The 14,480-nt window shown below is 57.3% G+C and overlaps 1 protein-coding gene across 2 annotated transcripts in view; it reads left to right on the forward strand.

The window, feature by feature from the left end:
- Window positions 1–762: 762 nt before the first annotated feature.
- RBAK (RB associated KRAB zinc finger) overlaps window positions 763–14,480 on the forward strand; it is a 44,681-nt gene continuing 30,963 nt past the window's right edge. For both annotated transcript variants that reach the window (XM_056128270.1, XM_056128268.1), the window contains exon 1: window positions 763–910. In XM_056128270.1, coding sequence (XP_055984245.1) covers window positions 779–910 — 132 coding nt within the window. In that variant the 5' untranslated portion in view covers window positions 763–778. The remainder of the gene's footprint in view (window positions 911–14,480) is intronic.

The following is a 14,480-nucleotide window of genomic DNA, read 5'->3' on the forward strand; positions in this document are numbered from 1 at the left end:
GCGATGCTCTGGGCACGGGCAGGCCCTGGATGGATGGAAATGATCTTTGACAGTCTGAGGGCATGTGGAACTTCCCTCACCCTGAACCCAGCTCCCGTCTCTGCTCCGAAAGCCTCTTGGCCTTGACCCGAGGGTGATCCCAGTGCCAGGAACAGGACCTCTGGGGGTCCGGCTGGAACCCCCCTGCAACTCTCCATCACCCCAGGGAAGCAGACGTGAGTGTGCTGGGGGCCAGCACTGGGCTCTGGTGGCTAAGGCAGGAGATGAGGTCTAGGCACAGCACTCCTTTGGGCTTCCCTGACAGATTGGCTGTGGTCTGCACCCCAGGGCCCCACTTACCCCCTCATCCCGTGCCCCGCCTCCTGGCCCGGATCTAGGGCAGATTGGCGCGGTCTCGGCCCCACACCCACAGCTCAGGGTCATAGGCCTGGATCTGCGAAGACACATGGGGCCCATGTTGCTGAATCGCTCGGCCTCTCCAGCCTGCGGACAGCCCCCTTCCACGCCCCCCAGCAGTCCTACCTGTTCGCACTCCTCCCGGCTCACCCAGGCTCTCCAGCCCATGGAGCGCAGCATTTGGAGACGGAGCCGGTGGAACATGGGCCGCTGCAGGCGGCTGTCGCCATACAGGAAGGCGAAGATGTTCTGCTTGTGTGCCTGGTTGTCCTCCTCCATATCGTTGGCCAGGTAGCTGTGGACAGCACACCACCTGTGTTCACACCTACCTCCTTCCTTCAGGGAGCTGCGGCGGAGGGCCCCCAGGGATTGATGGAGGCTGATGGGGTCCCAGCGTGGCTGTGTCGGGGCTCCCTGGGATCGGTACTCACAGTGCCAGAAAGAAGTGAATGCGTCGGATCTGCCAGCTGAAGAGGCCAGAGCGGCTGAAGTAGGCGATGACCATGGCCAGCAGGTACTGGGGAGACACGGGGACAGGTCACCAGGGCTGGGCGGAGGGGAAGGAGATCCACGAACTCGGGAAGCAGGACGAAGGGGAGGACTTTGTGGGTGTTTGCTGAATCAAGAGGAGAGGGACCCCAGAGACACGACCCAGAGAGACTGGGGTGCCTGTGCCCCAGGAGTGGGCAGCGAAGAGCTGCATCAGTGACCGCACCTCCCCTATCCAGTGGCCCCCAAGTTTTACGCTCACCCCCCCAAAGAGCAAAAAGAGCAAAGGTACCCGGGCAGGGTGAGCTTGGTGGGTCCCCGGGACAGTGGCTTAGTGACCCCCAACAGGTACCTTATCAGAGACCAACAGGTGCCGGTCCCAGGCCAGGAATCTTTTGATCACAGGGTCCTCTGTGGGAAGGCGGGGTTGTGAACGTCAAATTCACAGCCCACCCCCAACCCTGCAGTGCGGTTTCCAGCCAGGAGGAAGGGTTATTCCCCACCGTCGGGGCAGCAACACTGGGCCCCTCTCAGCCCCAGGTGGGAGTAGGGGTGCGGGAGCCCCTTCCTTGGGTGGCTCAGCCCAGGCAGCCCGGCACTGCAGCCCCTGTCCGGGCAGGGGCCACCTCTTCCCCACCATGGGGCACTGCATCCCTAACGACCGCCTGTGTCCAGGTGGGAGACTCGGGCCCGGGGCTCCTACCCAGCAGCTTGCGGAAGACTTGGTGGTGCTCGGGGAGCACGGGGCTCTCCTGTCGCTGCCGCTTCCTGTGCAGCCCACATGGCTGCTCCTCGTCCTCCTGCTGCTCCTCGTCCTCCGACTCATCCCTCTTCCTCCGAACAGCACCCTGAGGCCGGGGGCTGGCCTGAAGCCCACTGTGCTGAGCCTGGGAGGCTGCGTCCCCCTTTTCTTCCTCTTCCTCCTCCACCTTCTCCAGCGCCTCTGGATCCTCCGGATCCTCCACCTTCTCCGGTTCCTCCTCCTGTTCCTCCACCGGCTCCCCTTGCTCCTCTGGCTCCTGCTCCTCCTCCACCTCCGGCGATGACCACATCCTCCTCTTCTGGCCTCGGGAAGGCACACCTGCAGCATGGCTCATCATCTCCAGTACTCCAGGGGTCTCCTCTTCCTCCTCCTCCTCCTCTTCTTCCTCCTCCTCCTCTTCCTCCTCCTCCTCTTCCAACTCCTCTTCATAGAGCAGTTGCTCCCTCTTCCTCTTGCGACCACCAACAATGGCCCAGGGGCCTCCGTAGGATTCTGAAGGAGAGAACAGACTCAGTAACAGCAAGTCCTCTGTGGGAAGACGGGGTTGTGAACCTCAAATTCACAGCCCGCCCCCAATATTCCCCACCGTCGGGACGGCAACACTGGGCCCCTCACAGCCCCAGGTGGGAGTAGGGGTGGGGGAGACCCTTCCTTGGGTGGCTCAGCCCAGGCAGCCCGGCACTGCAGCCCCTGTCCGGGCAGGGGCCACCTCTTCCCCACCATGGGACACTGCATCCCTAACGACCGCCTGTGTCCAGGTGGGAGACTCGGGCCCGGGGCTCCTACCCAGCAGCTTTTGGAAGACTTGGTGGTGCTCGGGGAGCACGGGGCTCTCCTGTCGCTGCCGCTTCCTGTGCAGCCCACATGGCTGCTCCTCGTCCTCCTGCTGTTCCTCGTCCTCCGACTCATCCCTCTTCCTCCGAACAGCACCCTGAGGCCGGGGGCTGGCCTGAAGCCCACTGTGCTGAGCCTGGGAGGCCGCGTCCCCCTCTTCTTCCTCTTCCTCCTCCACCTTCTCCAGCGCCTCTGGATCCTCCGGCTCCTGCTCCTCCTCCAACTCCGGCCATGACCACATCCTCCTCTTCTGGCCTCGGGAAGGCACACCTGCAGCATGGCTCATCATCTCCAGTACTCCAGGGGTCTCCTCTTCCTCCTCCTCCTCCTCTTCCTCCTCCTCCTCCTCTTCCAACTCCTCTTCATAGAGCAGTTGCTCCCTCTTCCTCTTTCGGCCATCAACAATGGCCCAGGGGCCTCCGTAGGACTCTGGACGGAGAGACCAGACTCAGTCCCAGCAATTCTTCACCTGCCCATGGACTCCCAGACCCCCAAGCTTCTCTTTCTCCATCTTCTCCCACACATCTTATCATGGTCCACACCCCTGTGACCTTCAGTCTCTTCCTCAGGGTAGAATTTCTCCCTGGGGACACAGAGGGGCACCTCCATTTCCCTATTTCCCCCATCCCGGCTCCCCTTCCTTGTCCTGGCTGTCAGTCCATACCCCAAGAGCCTGTTCTGTGCCGCTCCTTCCGACCTCTCAGTGTCTCCCCAACACTCCTGTCTGCGCAGCTCCCAGCCCCGCTGGCCCCAAGAACTACCTGAAGGTCCCGGCATCATTTCCTCCGGCGCCACCTCCAGGGGGTATCCTGAAGTGCTGGACTCAGGGCTCTGGGGCTCAGACCCAGGACTCTGCCTACGGCTGGCCATCCCAGGTCCACTCTCTCCCCCGATAGCTCAGGTTCTCCCTCAATAACAGCAGTGCCTGCCGTCGAGGAGCTGAGCAGACGAGGCTTTGGGCTCTCAAGCCAAAGGCTACTGTTGCCTACTTGAGCTTCAGGTTCTGGAGCTCTGGGATCTTCCAATCAGCACAGTCGGAAGTTCTGATGTCATCAGAAACCCCCTGCACCCCCACCAGCAACGAGTTTGAAAAAAAATCCTCAACTGCCAGGGGGCTTCTCCAGAAGTCAGGGGGCAGTACATAGGTGGCCCTGGCCCCGGGCCAGATCCCAAACCAGTCTGCAGGATTACATCCCTGTTTTCCACACTGTGTGCCACACTTCTCCCCTGGGGACATTGATGAGAGGGGCCTGGGAGGAGGTTATAGGAGTTTGGAGTCAGTTGAAAGACAGAAACCCCCAAGAACCCACCCGGGGAAGACAGGCTCGGCCCTGTTGGTGCTTTTAAAGGTGCGTGCTGCTGGGGTTGAGCCATAGGCTGACCCGGCTTGATCCCCAGTATCCCATTTAGTACCCCTAGAACTAATTCCTGAGTGCAGAGTCAGAAATACATTGTGTGTGTGTGTGTGTGTGTGTGTGTGTGTGTGTGTGTGGTTATGCCTGTCTGTCCAGCCCCCTCTCATGATACCATCTGATACAGAAGACCCTATTTTACTCCCAAAGAAATGTTTGTCTTGGAGCTGAAGCTGTGATACAGCTCATAGGGTGTTTGCCTTGCACACAATCAGGGTTTGATTACTGGCACCCCATGAGTCCTCTGAGCACTGCCAGAAGTGATTCCTAAGTAGAGAACCAGAAGGACACCCTGAAAAACGCTGGGTATGATCCTTGTTTCTCGTTTTTTGGCCGTGCTGGGGATCCAACCCAGGAGTTTCACACGCGCTAAAGAACTTTGCAGTGTACTAGCACAATTACTTAAAATACTAATTTTTAAATTTTATACACCTCTACAAAAAGGATTTTGAACATTTTTTTGGTTTTTGTCACACCTAGTGGTGCTCAGGACTTATTCCTGACTGCACTCAGGGATGCTCCTGGCAGGGCTTGGGGTACCATATGGGATGCACGGTTCTAGGGATCCAACCTGGGTCAGTTTTGTGCAAGGAAGGTATCCTACCCACTACTGTACTATTTATCTGACTCTTCAAAAGATAGTTTCTGGGGCTGGAGAGGTAGTGCAGTGGGTAAGGTTCCTGCCATACTGGTGGCCAATCCCAGTTTGATCCCTGGCATCCTGCATGCTCCCCAGAACACCACGAGGAATAATTTCTAAATGAAGAGCCAGGAATAGCATTGCTGGGTATGGCCCCCAAAGAAACAAACGACAACAACAAAACTGAATAAAAACAAATACAAACAGAAAGCAAAGGGCTGTGTACTGACTGGGCCTCCTCCTGTGGGTGCTGGGATGGTGCTGCACACGATTCCAAAGACAGCTGCCGACTCGTGAGCATTGGCAGAATTTCACGATTAGTTCTCCACGATTCTCAAATCTGCCCTCTGCTCGTGATTGGGGGCGAGGAGATGGGACACTGCCTCCGTGTATGTGTGTGTGACACAGATAAGAGACGTCCACTCTAGGTGGCATTTCTGCAGTGGGCCTGGTGTGTGTATGTCCGATTTTGGAATATAGACTCGGATTCTGCCCAATTGTGTTCTGGACTAGAACCCACAGCCCTTGTACTGCAGCTCCCACCAAAACACTCGTGCAATGAATGTGTGTGTGTACGTGTGTACTAGTGTACTGAGTTCTTCATGTGCATCCTAGACCCCTCCCCGCCCTGCTCTGCAGGATTGGGACAGCTGCCTGCCAGGCTCTCATTTCTCCTTTCCATGTTAGGTGGCTTTTTTCGCCCGTCCATTCTTGTTTGGTGTTCAGGGTTTTCCCCACGGCTTGGAAGCCGTCCTCGCATGCTGGGAGGAAAGGCAGCTCAGATAGAGAAGGGAACACCAAGTAAAGGGTGTTTGGAGGACCCGCTCGGGATGGGAGATGCATGCTAAAAGTAGACTATAGGATTCTCTAAGATAGTATCATGTTATCTGCGTAAAATGAGAGCTTGACTTCTTTTTTTTTCCTGGATGCCCTTAATATCCTTTTCTAAATGCTAGTACTATATTGAAAAGGTGACAAGAGTAGGCAACCTTGTCTTGTGACTGATCTTAGAGGGAAGACTTTTAATTTTTCCTCATTGAAGATGGTGCTTGCTTGTGGTAGATGGTTTTGACCATTTTGAGGAAAGTTCTTTTAACTGACATTTTGTTGAGAGTATTTTTTATAATTAATGAGTGCTGATCTTGTTGAATGCTTTCTCTCCATCTATTGATAGGATTATATGGTTTTTATCCTTTTTTATTGATATGGTGTATCATATTGATTGACTTGCGAATGTTAATCCATTCTTGCATCCTGTGATAAGTCCCACTTGGTCATCGTGTATGATCTTTTTGATGAGTTGTTGGGTTCCATTTGCTAGTATTTTGTTGAGAATCTTTGCAGAAAAGCTCCTTGGCTCTGCAAGCAAAGATCGCTCCCGTGACGCTCAGGGGACCTTGTGGGGTGCCGGGGATGGAACCTGCGCAGAAGGCCAGTGCCTTCCCCTCGATGCTCGGGCTCGGCCCCCTGGGTCAGGCTTTCCCGGGCGTGGCGGCCCATTGCCTGCCTGGAAATGCAGTCCGGGCCTACGGCTCCCTGCGCGGCCCCGTGGTCGGTTTCCGAGGCGTGGGCTCGCGCAGGCGCACTGCCGCCGCGCGACCCGCTTCTGGTCAGCGCCCGGTTGCCATTGGCCCCCGCTGCGGCCTCCGGCCTCCGGCGTTGCGGGCTGCGGGACAGGCTGGGTGGACCCGGCTTCGCGTGCGCCCGCCAGAGGCGCGAGCGCGGCCATCGGGTGCGAGCTGGAGCAGGCGGGGAGGCCCAGACACCGATCGCCCGCCGGGGCCGGCCCGATGCCTGCGGGGTAGGTCAGGGTTTGCAACCCCAAGGCCGCGGCCTGGCCAGGGGCAGCGCGGCGAGGCCTCCCCGTGGGCTGGTGTCACCGTCCCTCCGGCTCCGTGTCTCCGCGGAGGCGTGTCCGGCAGCACCTTTGTTCTGTGCCCCGGGACCTGTGGCGCGGAGGGTCAGGGCTGCGGGTCAGGAACGGCGGGGCAGTGGGTGCACCTGCTGGTCCGCGTCCGAGTCCGCCCGAGGTCCCTGCGCTGCATCGCTGGTTGCTGAGCCACGACATTTGTCCAGTGGACCCAGCCGGGTGCCTTAAGCCAAGTCACGCAGTTGCCATTGCTTGCATTGGGGGGAGCGCCTGTCTGCCTTCCCCTGCGTTCTAGACGGTAGGGAGATGCGGCCGGCGCTCAGGGGTTCCTGCTGGCTGTGCACTCGAGGATCATTCCTGGTGGATGCCAGGGATCCAATCGAGGTAGGTGCGTGCAAGATAGCGCCCTCCCGGCTGGACTGTCGATAGCCCCCACAACTTCGGAGGGTCAGCGATGGCACTTGCCTGCGGCCGCTTCATCGCGGTGCCCGGGGCGTGCTGGAGTTCGGAAGAGCTGCTGGTGTGTGTCTGTGTGTTGCTTTTTTGCCCTTGGTGGTGTTCCCAGGGTGCCATCTTTGGGGCGCTGTAGGGGGTGCGAGGTCCCTCCAGACACACCTCTCACTGGTGGCCTTGTGTTTTGCTCCTCCTTAGGTGCAGCGAGTGACGGACCATCTAGATATCCCCCAGCAGCCGAAAATGAGTGGATCTCAGGTGTGTCTCCCTGCGTTGTAGCTGCCCCTTGGTTCCGTGATGCAGAATAGGTTATGTGGATTGCGCTGTATTTATATTTTATTGTTTGGGTTTATTTATTTATTTATTTTTTTTTTTGGTTTTGGGTCTCTGCCTGGCCTTACTTGTACTGTTGCTCTGGCCTCCTTTTAGGTGGTTCTTTTTTTCCTTTGTGTTTTGTTTTTCGGGCGCCACCTCTGGTGGTGCTTAGGGCTGACTCCTGACTCTGTGCTCAGGAGGAGTCTCTCCTTTGGGAACCAAGGGTAGTGTTGGGAGTCAAGTTCAGGTCAGCTGGGTGGGTGCAAGCAGCACTTTCCCCGCTGCCCTGTCCTGCCCGTGGAGTGGGGGTGCTGTTGGTGAAGGAGGGAGTGGGCATGGGAAAGCCAGTGTGAGGGCAGCTCAGCCCGTGTCTCCGTCACGGGTGTTTCCACATTCAGGGCTCATGCTGGCATCCGGGGTGTCACTTGGAGGCTGGTTTGTTATTGCAGTAAGAAGAAATGGGAACTGCCCCCTGGAAAAAATGCCTGTTGTCAATAAGAGCTACCTGTGGGTTTTGGCATCTTTGGATTTGGGAGATTTCTTGGGGCTCAGAACCTTTAAAATTGCTAGGCCTGGGCTGACTTCTCTGATAACTGTTGGACCGTCTGGTCGGTACACAGAGCAGCCCAGGCCTGTGGTGTTACTAGAACTAAGGTGTGTTTTCCTGGTACCCAGACAGTCATTTAGACAGACGGACACGTTTCCAGATTCACTCTGGTAATGAAAATCCAGGCCTATATACAAGAGTCCAGGATGTTTGGAGGCCCTGTGATAATTTGCATTACATTCGTCCCCATTTTTTAGCATTTTTTCACAGATCCCCCAGCACATCAAGTGGTTCTCTGCAGGAGGTGGGAGGTGGCTATTCCCAGTGCCCAAGCCTTGCAGCTTGAAACTGGCACCAGATGTGCCAGGGGCTACCGTACTTCCCCCTTCGGTGCTCAGGCATCCGTGCAGTGATGGTGTTGAGGGTCATACTCAGGCCTTCCGCGTGTTAAGCAACTGCTCTATCACTTAAGGTACCGCGTAGGCCCCTGTTAGCATTTTTTTTCAACATATTATTTTGAAAAAACTACAGGGTTTCAGGAAAGTTGCAAGGATTTGAGGGGGAAATATTCTCTTTTTTCCCCCCTCCTTTTGGTTTTGGGGCCACACCAGATAGTGCTCAGAGTCCTCGCTCTGGGCTCAAGAGTGACCCCTGGTGGTCCTCGGAGGACCATGTTCAGTCAGGTGATTGATTGATTTTGCTCTTTGGGTCACACCTGATGATGCACAGGGGTTACTCCTCGCTCTGCACTCAGAAATGACTCCTGGCGGTGCTCAGGGGACCACATGGGATGCTGGGTATCGAACTCAGGTGGGCCCCGTGCAAGGCAAACGCCCTACCCGCTGTGCTGTCGCCCCAGCCCCTGCGGTCAGGTGATTTCAGTCGGGCTGGGATGGATGCAAGTAACTCCTCCACTGCCTCTCCAGTCCCCTTTGCTTTTTCTCATCCCACACTTGCTTGATCATGGTCAGTCTGTGAGTATTTTTTTCTTTCTCCTTCAGTTATTTCAGAGCCGATGTGGTAAGTCAGGTCCTTTGAGACTGGAGTGTTTCAGATCAGACTGCGTTTCCTGAGAGTAAGGATTCTGGTTCGTATTCATGGTACAGCTTCTTATGTTGTTGCAGTAGTTGAATCTGCAATTCATCTTCAAGTTTGCTTGTAGTCTTGGTTCTTCTCTTTCTGTTTCTCTTGTGGGTTTGGGGTAAGGATGCATACAGTGCTTCTTGAGTCCTGTAGTGCTGGGCATTCCCTGGGGTACCCTGATAGTGGGGTCGAAGGGGCCTTTTTGGCTGCCCCTGTTGTGTGGGGGTCATGAAGTTGCAGGGATTGAGCTGAGGTGACCATAAGCAAGGCAGACTCTTTGACCCCATTAACATCTTTTCTCTGGCCGTGAGTGCTGTCTCTGGCCTCAGAATAACAAAGTACGTCTAGGAGGCCTCCCTTGCAGTGTTTTTGCTGTTGGTTTTGGTTCGTATTTTTCATTTTTAGGCCCCACCAGGGCTTGGGGGAATCCAGTGGGGTGCCAGGGGTTGAATTGGGGTCAGCACGTGCAAGGCAAGTGTTGTACCGCTGGCCTGGTGCCTTCCTCTTGTGGTGCTTTAGTGCCTAGGGCTCTGACGGTTTGATGCTCAGGTGGGTGGGATGGTTCTCCTTGGTCCAGCAGTTCCGGGGCCTTCCGTCCTAGATTGCATTCTACCCTCTCGGCTCTCTCTGGGAGTAACTGTGTTTAGTCCTGTTAACGGATCTTTCCTGACAAAAGGGCATTTCTCTTGCAAACTTTCAGTTGGTAAAAGGCAGAATCCTTTCTCAGTGTCCTCACAGGCATTTCACAGACTGTTCAGGAGAACACAGGCCAGTTCTTCACAGGAGCCTGTGGATCACGGGCTGTCGGGGTTCTTTGTGACTCGTGCACAGCAGATGCACAAATCAAGAGCCCCTCAACTGTGGCCGGGAGTATCCTCTCTGGGGGAAAGGGGGGTGCACGGGGAGTACCGGCTGCTCTGCTGCGGGTGTGGCGTGTTCTAGAAATGTGCATCGGGGAGTGTGGTTGAGGGCTGCTCTAGCCTTCCCATTTCCTCCTGCGTGGGCACTTGTCTCAACTGTTGGAAGAGCAGGTCAGGCAGATTGGAATCTTCTGCAGTTGTGGTTTTGTCTGTGTTTTGAAGCTCACGCCACTTTTTTCGTCACACCTCTATGGTCCTTGCCTGTGGCCAGAGCAGTGGGCAAAAAAGCCTTTTGGTGACAGAGGTGAACTCTGGTGCCTCCTGTGCTCTCCTGCAGTCCCCACTGTTCTCTCTTCCTGTTCTCTCTGTCAGTGTTTTGGGCTCACACCCACCTCAGTACTTCTGGTCATTCCTGGCAGTGCTGGAGGACCATGAGATGCCTGAGATCATGAGAGCATGGGCGTGTCGTGGCGCATATGAAATGGCAAGGCAGATGCCTCACAGGCAGGGCATGGCCAAGGCTATGTGGGACAGGACCAGCCTGGGGCTCCATCTCCTCCTGTCTGTCCCCAGACCTCCAAGAGCCCAAGTCTGTCGCCGGGAGCCAGGGACAGATTCTGGCTTCAGAGGCACAGGCTGTGTGTGTGTGTGTGTGTGTGTGTGTGTGTGTGTGTGTGTGTGAGAGAGAGAGAGAGAGACTGGGGGGGGGGGGGCGGGGGGTTCCTAGCAATTAAGGTGATGTCCCTTGGGAAGGGAAATGATTTGCTCCCTGGCTCCCTGCCTGTCCAGACCAGTTGGGAATAGCCTGCTGAGGCTGGAGAAGGGGGTTCTGTCTGGGGAATCACCCCACAGCACTCCCACGGGGCCTGGGTCCCCAGACCTTCCAGCTGGTGGTCACAGATCATCTGGGGACAGGACTTGGGGGTGCATCCTGAGACTCTCCAGCTTGTCTCGGGGCTTCTGGGATCCTGGGATTCCAGGACCACACACTGCAGCGATGGGGTGCGGGTCTTCGGCTCCCTTGAGGCCTCTCCCACCCCATCTCTCTTCTTCTGCTGCATCTCCGAAGTGTTTGGGGCCCCATTTCTCCCCACCCTGTCACATGAGGGCTGGACAGCCACATCCGGGTCTACAGGAGCCTGCCCTGTGGCCTACTGCCAGCCCTGCTGTCCCCCCTACCCTGGCTCCTCTTGGGGTTCACTCCGTGTCCATGCTGCTTGGCTGCTAGCTCTGTTCCCCGAGTCCCTCTGTCATTACTCCAGGCTTTGCAAGAACCAGAGCCACATCCAGAGGTGCTCAGGGACCCAGGTGGCAGGGACCAAACTCGGGGCCTCTCACGTGTTACGTCCAGGCTCAGCCCACTTGGGGCTGCTTCTGTGACTCCTCAACACCCCATTAAGTGCCGGGATCGCTGCTCACAGGCAGCCACACCCCCTGGTCACGGGGTCTGTGTCAGAAGCACGGCTTTCCCACAATTCCCAGGAGGCTCCCTGGCCTCCCCTCTCCTCCCAGGTGACCCAAAACGCTTGGGGATGGGGTCATCAGCTGTCAAGATGGGATGGAGCTCTGATTCTGCCCATGTCTGCCCCTGACCACTTTCCCCCTAGGAATGAGCCTCAAATGTTAAGGAAAAGATTTATTTTAAATATCCCAGTTAAAACTCAAAAGACTTGAACATAAAACCAAAATTATCTTTATTGAAGAAACGAGACATAAACAAGAATAAGCATCACAAAACTAAAGCAACAGCATGTTAGCTGGCGATGTCAATTTAGGATGCCTTAAATATAAACTATGAGAACTATTTCTATGGCAAACATTGTGAGACCGCTATTCACCAGCGGTCAGCACACAGGGCTCAGTGTCCCCCAGCAGGTCTAGCCAGACCTAACTGTTCCTGCCCCTCGCAGCCCCTTTTCTTCAAGCTGGGGCTAAGGTTCTCACGTTCCAGGACAGTGGACTCGGGCATTTGATCTGAAATTGGGGAAACTTGCCAGATCATGGAACATAAAAGAAAGTGGATTTTTTGGTTGCCTTTGGCCAGACTCCTGAAGTGCGCCCAACTCTTAACATAATATTCTAGGATATTCTGGATTTTTCTAGATTGTCCACATAGGAGGCTGAAATCGGGCAGAGTCCGGACTTTTTCCTCCTTGGTACCTTGTAGCAGGTGGTCTGAAGGGGTTGGGGGACAGGTGTGTGGGTCTTCACCTGTAACCCAAGTGCCCGTAGGCTGCTTCTAGGTGAATTCCTCTCTCCCTTGGGCCAGTTTTCCGGTGTCTTGGGCATCCGATGACAGTCCTGGTGGCGATGCTCTGGGCACGGGCAGGCCCTGGATGGATGGAAATGATCTTTGACAGTCTGAGGGCATGTGGAACTTCCCTCACCCTGAACCCAGCTCCCGTCTCTGCTCCGAAAGCCTCTTGGCCTTGACCCGAGGGTGATCCCAGTGCCAGGAACAGGACCTCTGGGGGTCCGGCTGGAACCCCCCTGCAACTCTCCATCACCCCAGGGAAACAGACGTGAGTGTGCTGGGGGCCAGCACTGGGCTCTGGTGGCTAAGGCAGGAGATGAGGTCTAGGCACAGCACTCCTTTGGGCTTCCCTGACAGATTGGCTGTGGTCTGCACCCCAGGGCCCCACTTACCCCCTCATCCCGTGCCCCGCCTCCTGGCCCGGATCTAGGGCAGATTGGCGCGGTCTCGGCCCCACACCCACAGCTCAGGGTCATAGGCCTGGATCTGCGAAGACACATGGGGCCCATGTTGCTGAATCGCTCGGCCTCTCCAGCCTGCGGACAGCCCCCCTCCACGCCCCCCAGCAGTCCTACCTGTTCGCACTCCTCCCGGCTCACCCAGGCTCTCCAGCCCATGGAGCGCAGCATTTGGAGACGGAGCCGGTGGAACATGGGCCGCTGCAGGCGGCTGTCGCCATACAGGAAGGCGAAGATGTTCTGCTTGTGTGCCTGGTTGTCCTCCTCCATATCGTTGGCCAGGTAGCTGTGGACAGCACACCACCTGTGTTCACACCTACCTCCTTCCTTCAGGGAGCTGCGGCGGAGGGCCCCCAGGGATTGATGGAGGCTGATGGGGTCCCAGCGTGGCTGTGTCGGGGCTCCCTGGGATCAGTACTCACAGTGCCAGAAAGAAGTGAATGCGTCGGATCTGCCAGCTGAAGAGGCCAGAGCGGCTGAAGTAGGCGATGACCATGGCCAGCAGGTACTGGGGAGACACGGGGACAGGTCACCAGGGCTGGGCGGAGGGGAAGGAGATCCACGAACTCGGGAAGCAGGACGAAGGGGAGGACTTTGTGGGTGTTTGCTGAATCAAGAGGAGAGGGACCCCAGAGACACGACCCAGAGAGACTGGGGTGCCTGTGCCCCAGGAGTGGGCAGCGAAGAGCTGCATCAGTGACCGCACCTCCCCTATCCAGTGGCCCCCAAGTTTTACGCTCACCCCCCCAAAGAGCAAAAAGAGCAAAGGTACCCGGGCAGGGTGAGCTTGGTGGGTCCCCGGGACAGTGGCTTAGTGACCCCCAACAGGTACCTTATCAGAGACCAACAGGTGCCGGTCCCAGGCCAGGAATCTTTTGATCACAGGGTCCTCTGTGGGAAGGCGGGGTTGTGAACGTCAAATTCACAGCCCACCCCCAACCCTGCAGTGCGGTTTCCAGCCAGGAGGAAGGGTTATTCCCCACCGTCGGGGCAGCAACACTGGGCCCCTCTCAGCCCCAGGTGGGAGTAGGGGTGCGGGAGCCCCTTCCTTGGGTGGCTCAGCCCAGGCAGCCCGGCACTGCAGCCCCTGTCCGGGCAGGGGCCACCTCTTCCCCACCATGGGGCACTGCATCCCTAACGACCGCCTGTGTCCAGGTGGGAGACTCGGGCCCGGGGCTCCTACCCAGCAGCTTGCGGAAGACTTGGTGGTGCTCGGGGAGCACGGGGCTCTCCTGTCGCTGCCGCTTCCTGTGCAGCCCACATGGCTGCTCCTCGTCCTCCTGCTGCTCCTCGTCCTCCGACTCATCCCTCTTCCTCCGAACAGCACCCTGAGGCCGGGGGCTGGCCTGAAGCCCACTGTGCTGAGCCTGGGAGGCTGCGTCCCCCTTTTCTTCCTCTTCCTCCTCCACCTTCTCCAGCGCCTCTGGATCCTCCGGATCCTCCACCTTCTCCGGTTCCTCCTCCTGTTCCTCCACCGGCTCCCCTTGCTCCTCTGGCTCCTGCTCCTCCTCCACCTCCGGCGATGACCACATCCTCCTCTTCTGGCCTCGGGAAGGCACACCTGCAGCATGGCTCATCATCTCCAGTACTCCAGGGGTCTCCTCTTCCTCCTCCTCCTCCTCTTCTTCCTCCTCCTCCTCTTCCTCCTCCTCCTCTTCCAACTCCTCTTCATAGAGCAGTTGCTCCCTCTTCCTCTTGCGACCACCAACAATGGCCCAGGGGCCTCCGTAGGATTCTGAAGGAGAGAACAGACTCAGTAACAGCAAGTCCTCTGTGGGAAGACGGGGTTGTGAACCTCAAATTCACAGCCCGCCCCCAATATTCCCCACCGTCGGGACGGCAACACTGGGCCCCTCACAGCCCCAGGTGGGAGTAGGGGTGGGGGAGACCCTTCCTTGGGTGGCTCAGCCCAGGCAGCCCGGCACTGCAGCCCCTGTCCGGGCAGGGGCCACCTCTTCCCCACCATGGGACACTGCATCCCTAACGACCGCCTGTGTCCAGGTGGGAGACTCGGGCCCGGGGCTCCTACCCAGCAGCTTTTGGAAGACTTGGTGGTGCTCGGGGAGCACGGGGCTCTCCTGTCGCTGCCGCTTCCTGTGCAGCCCA

The sequence above is a fragment of the Sorex fumeus genome, unplaced genomic scaffold, assembly GCF_029834395.1.
Source record: "Sorex fumeus unplaced genomic scaffold, SorFum_2.1 ptg000064l, whole genome shotgun sequence".
NCBI lineage: Eukaryota > Metazoa > Chordata > Mammalia > Eulipotyphla > Soricidae > Sorex > Sorex fumeus.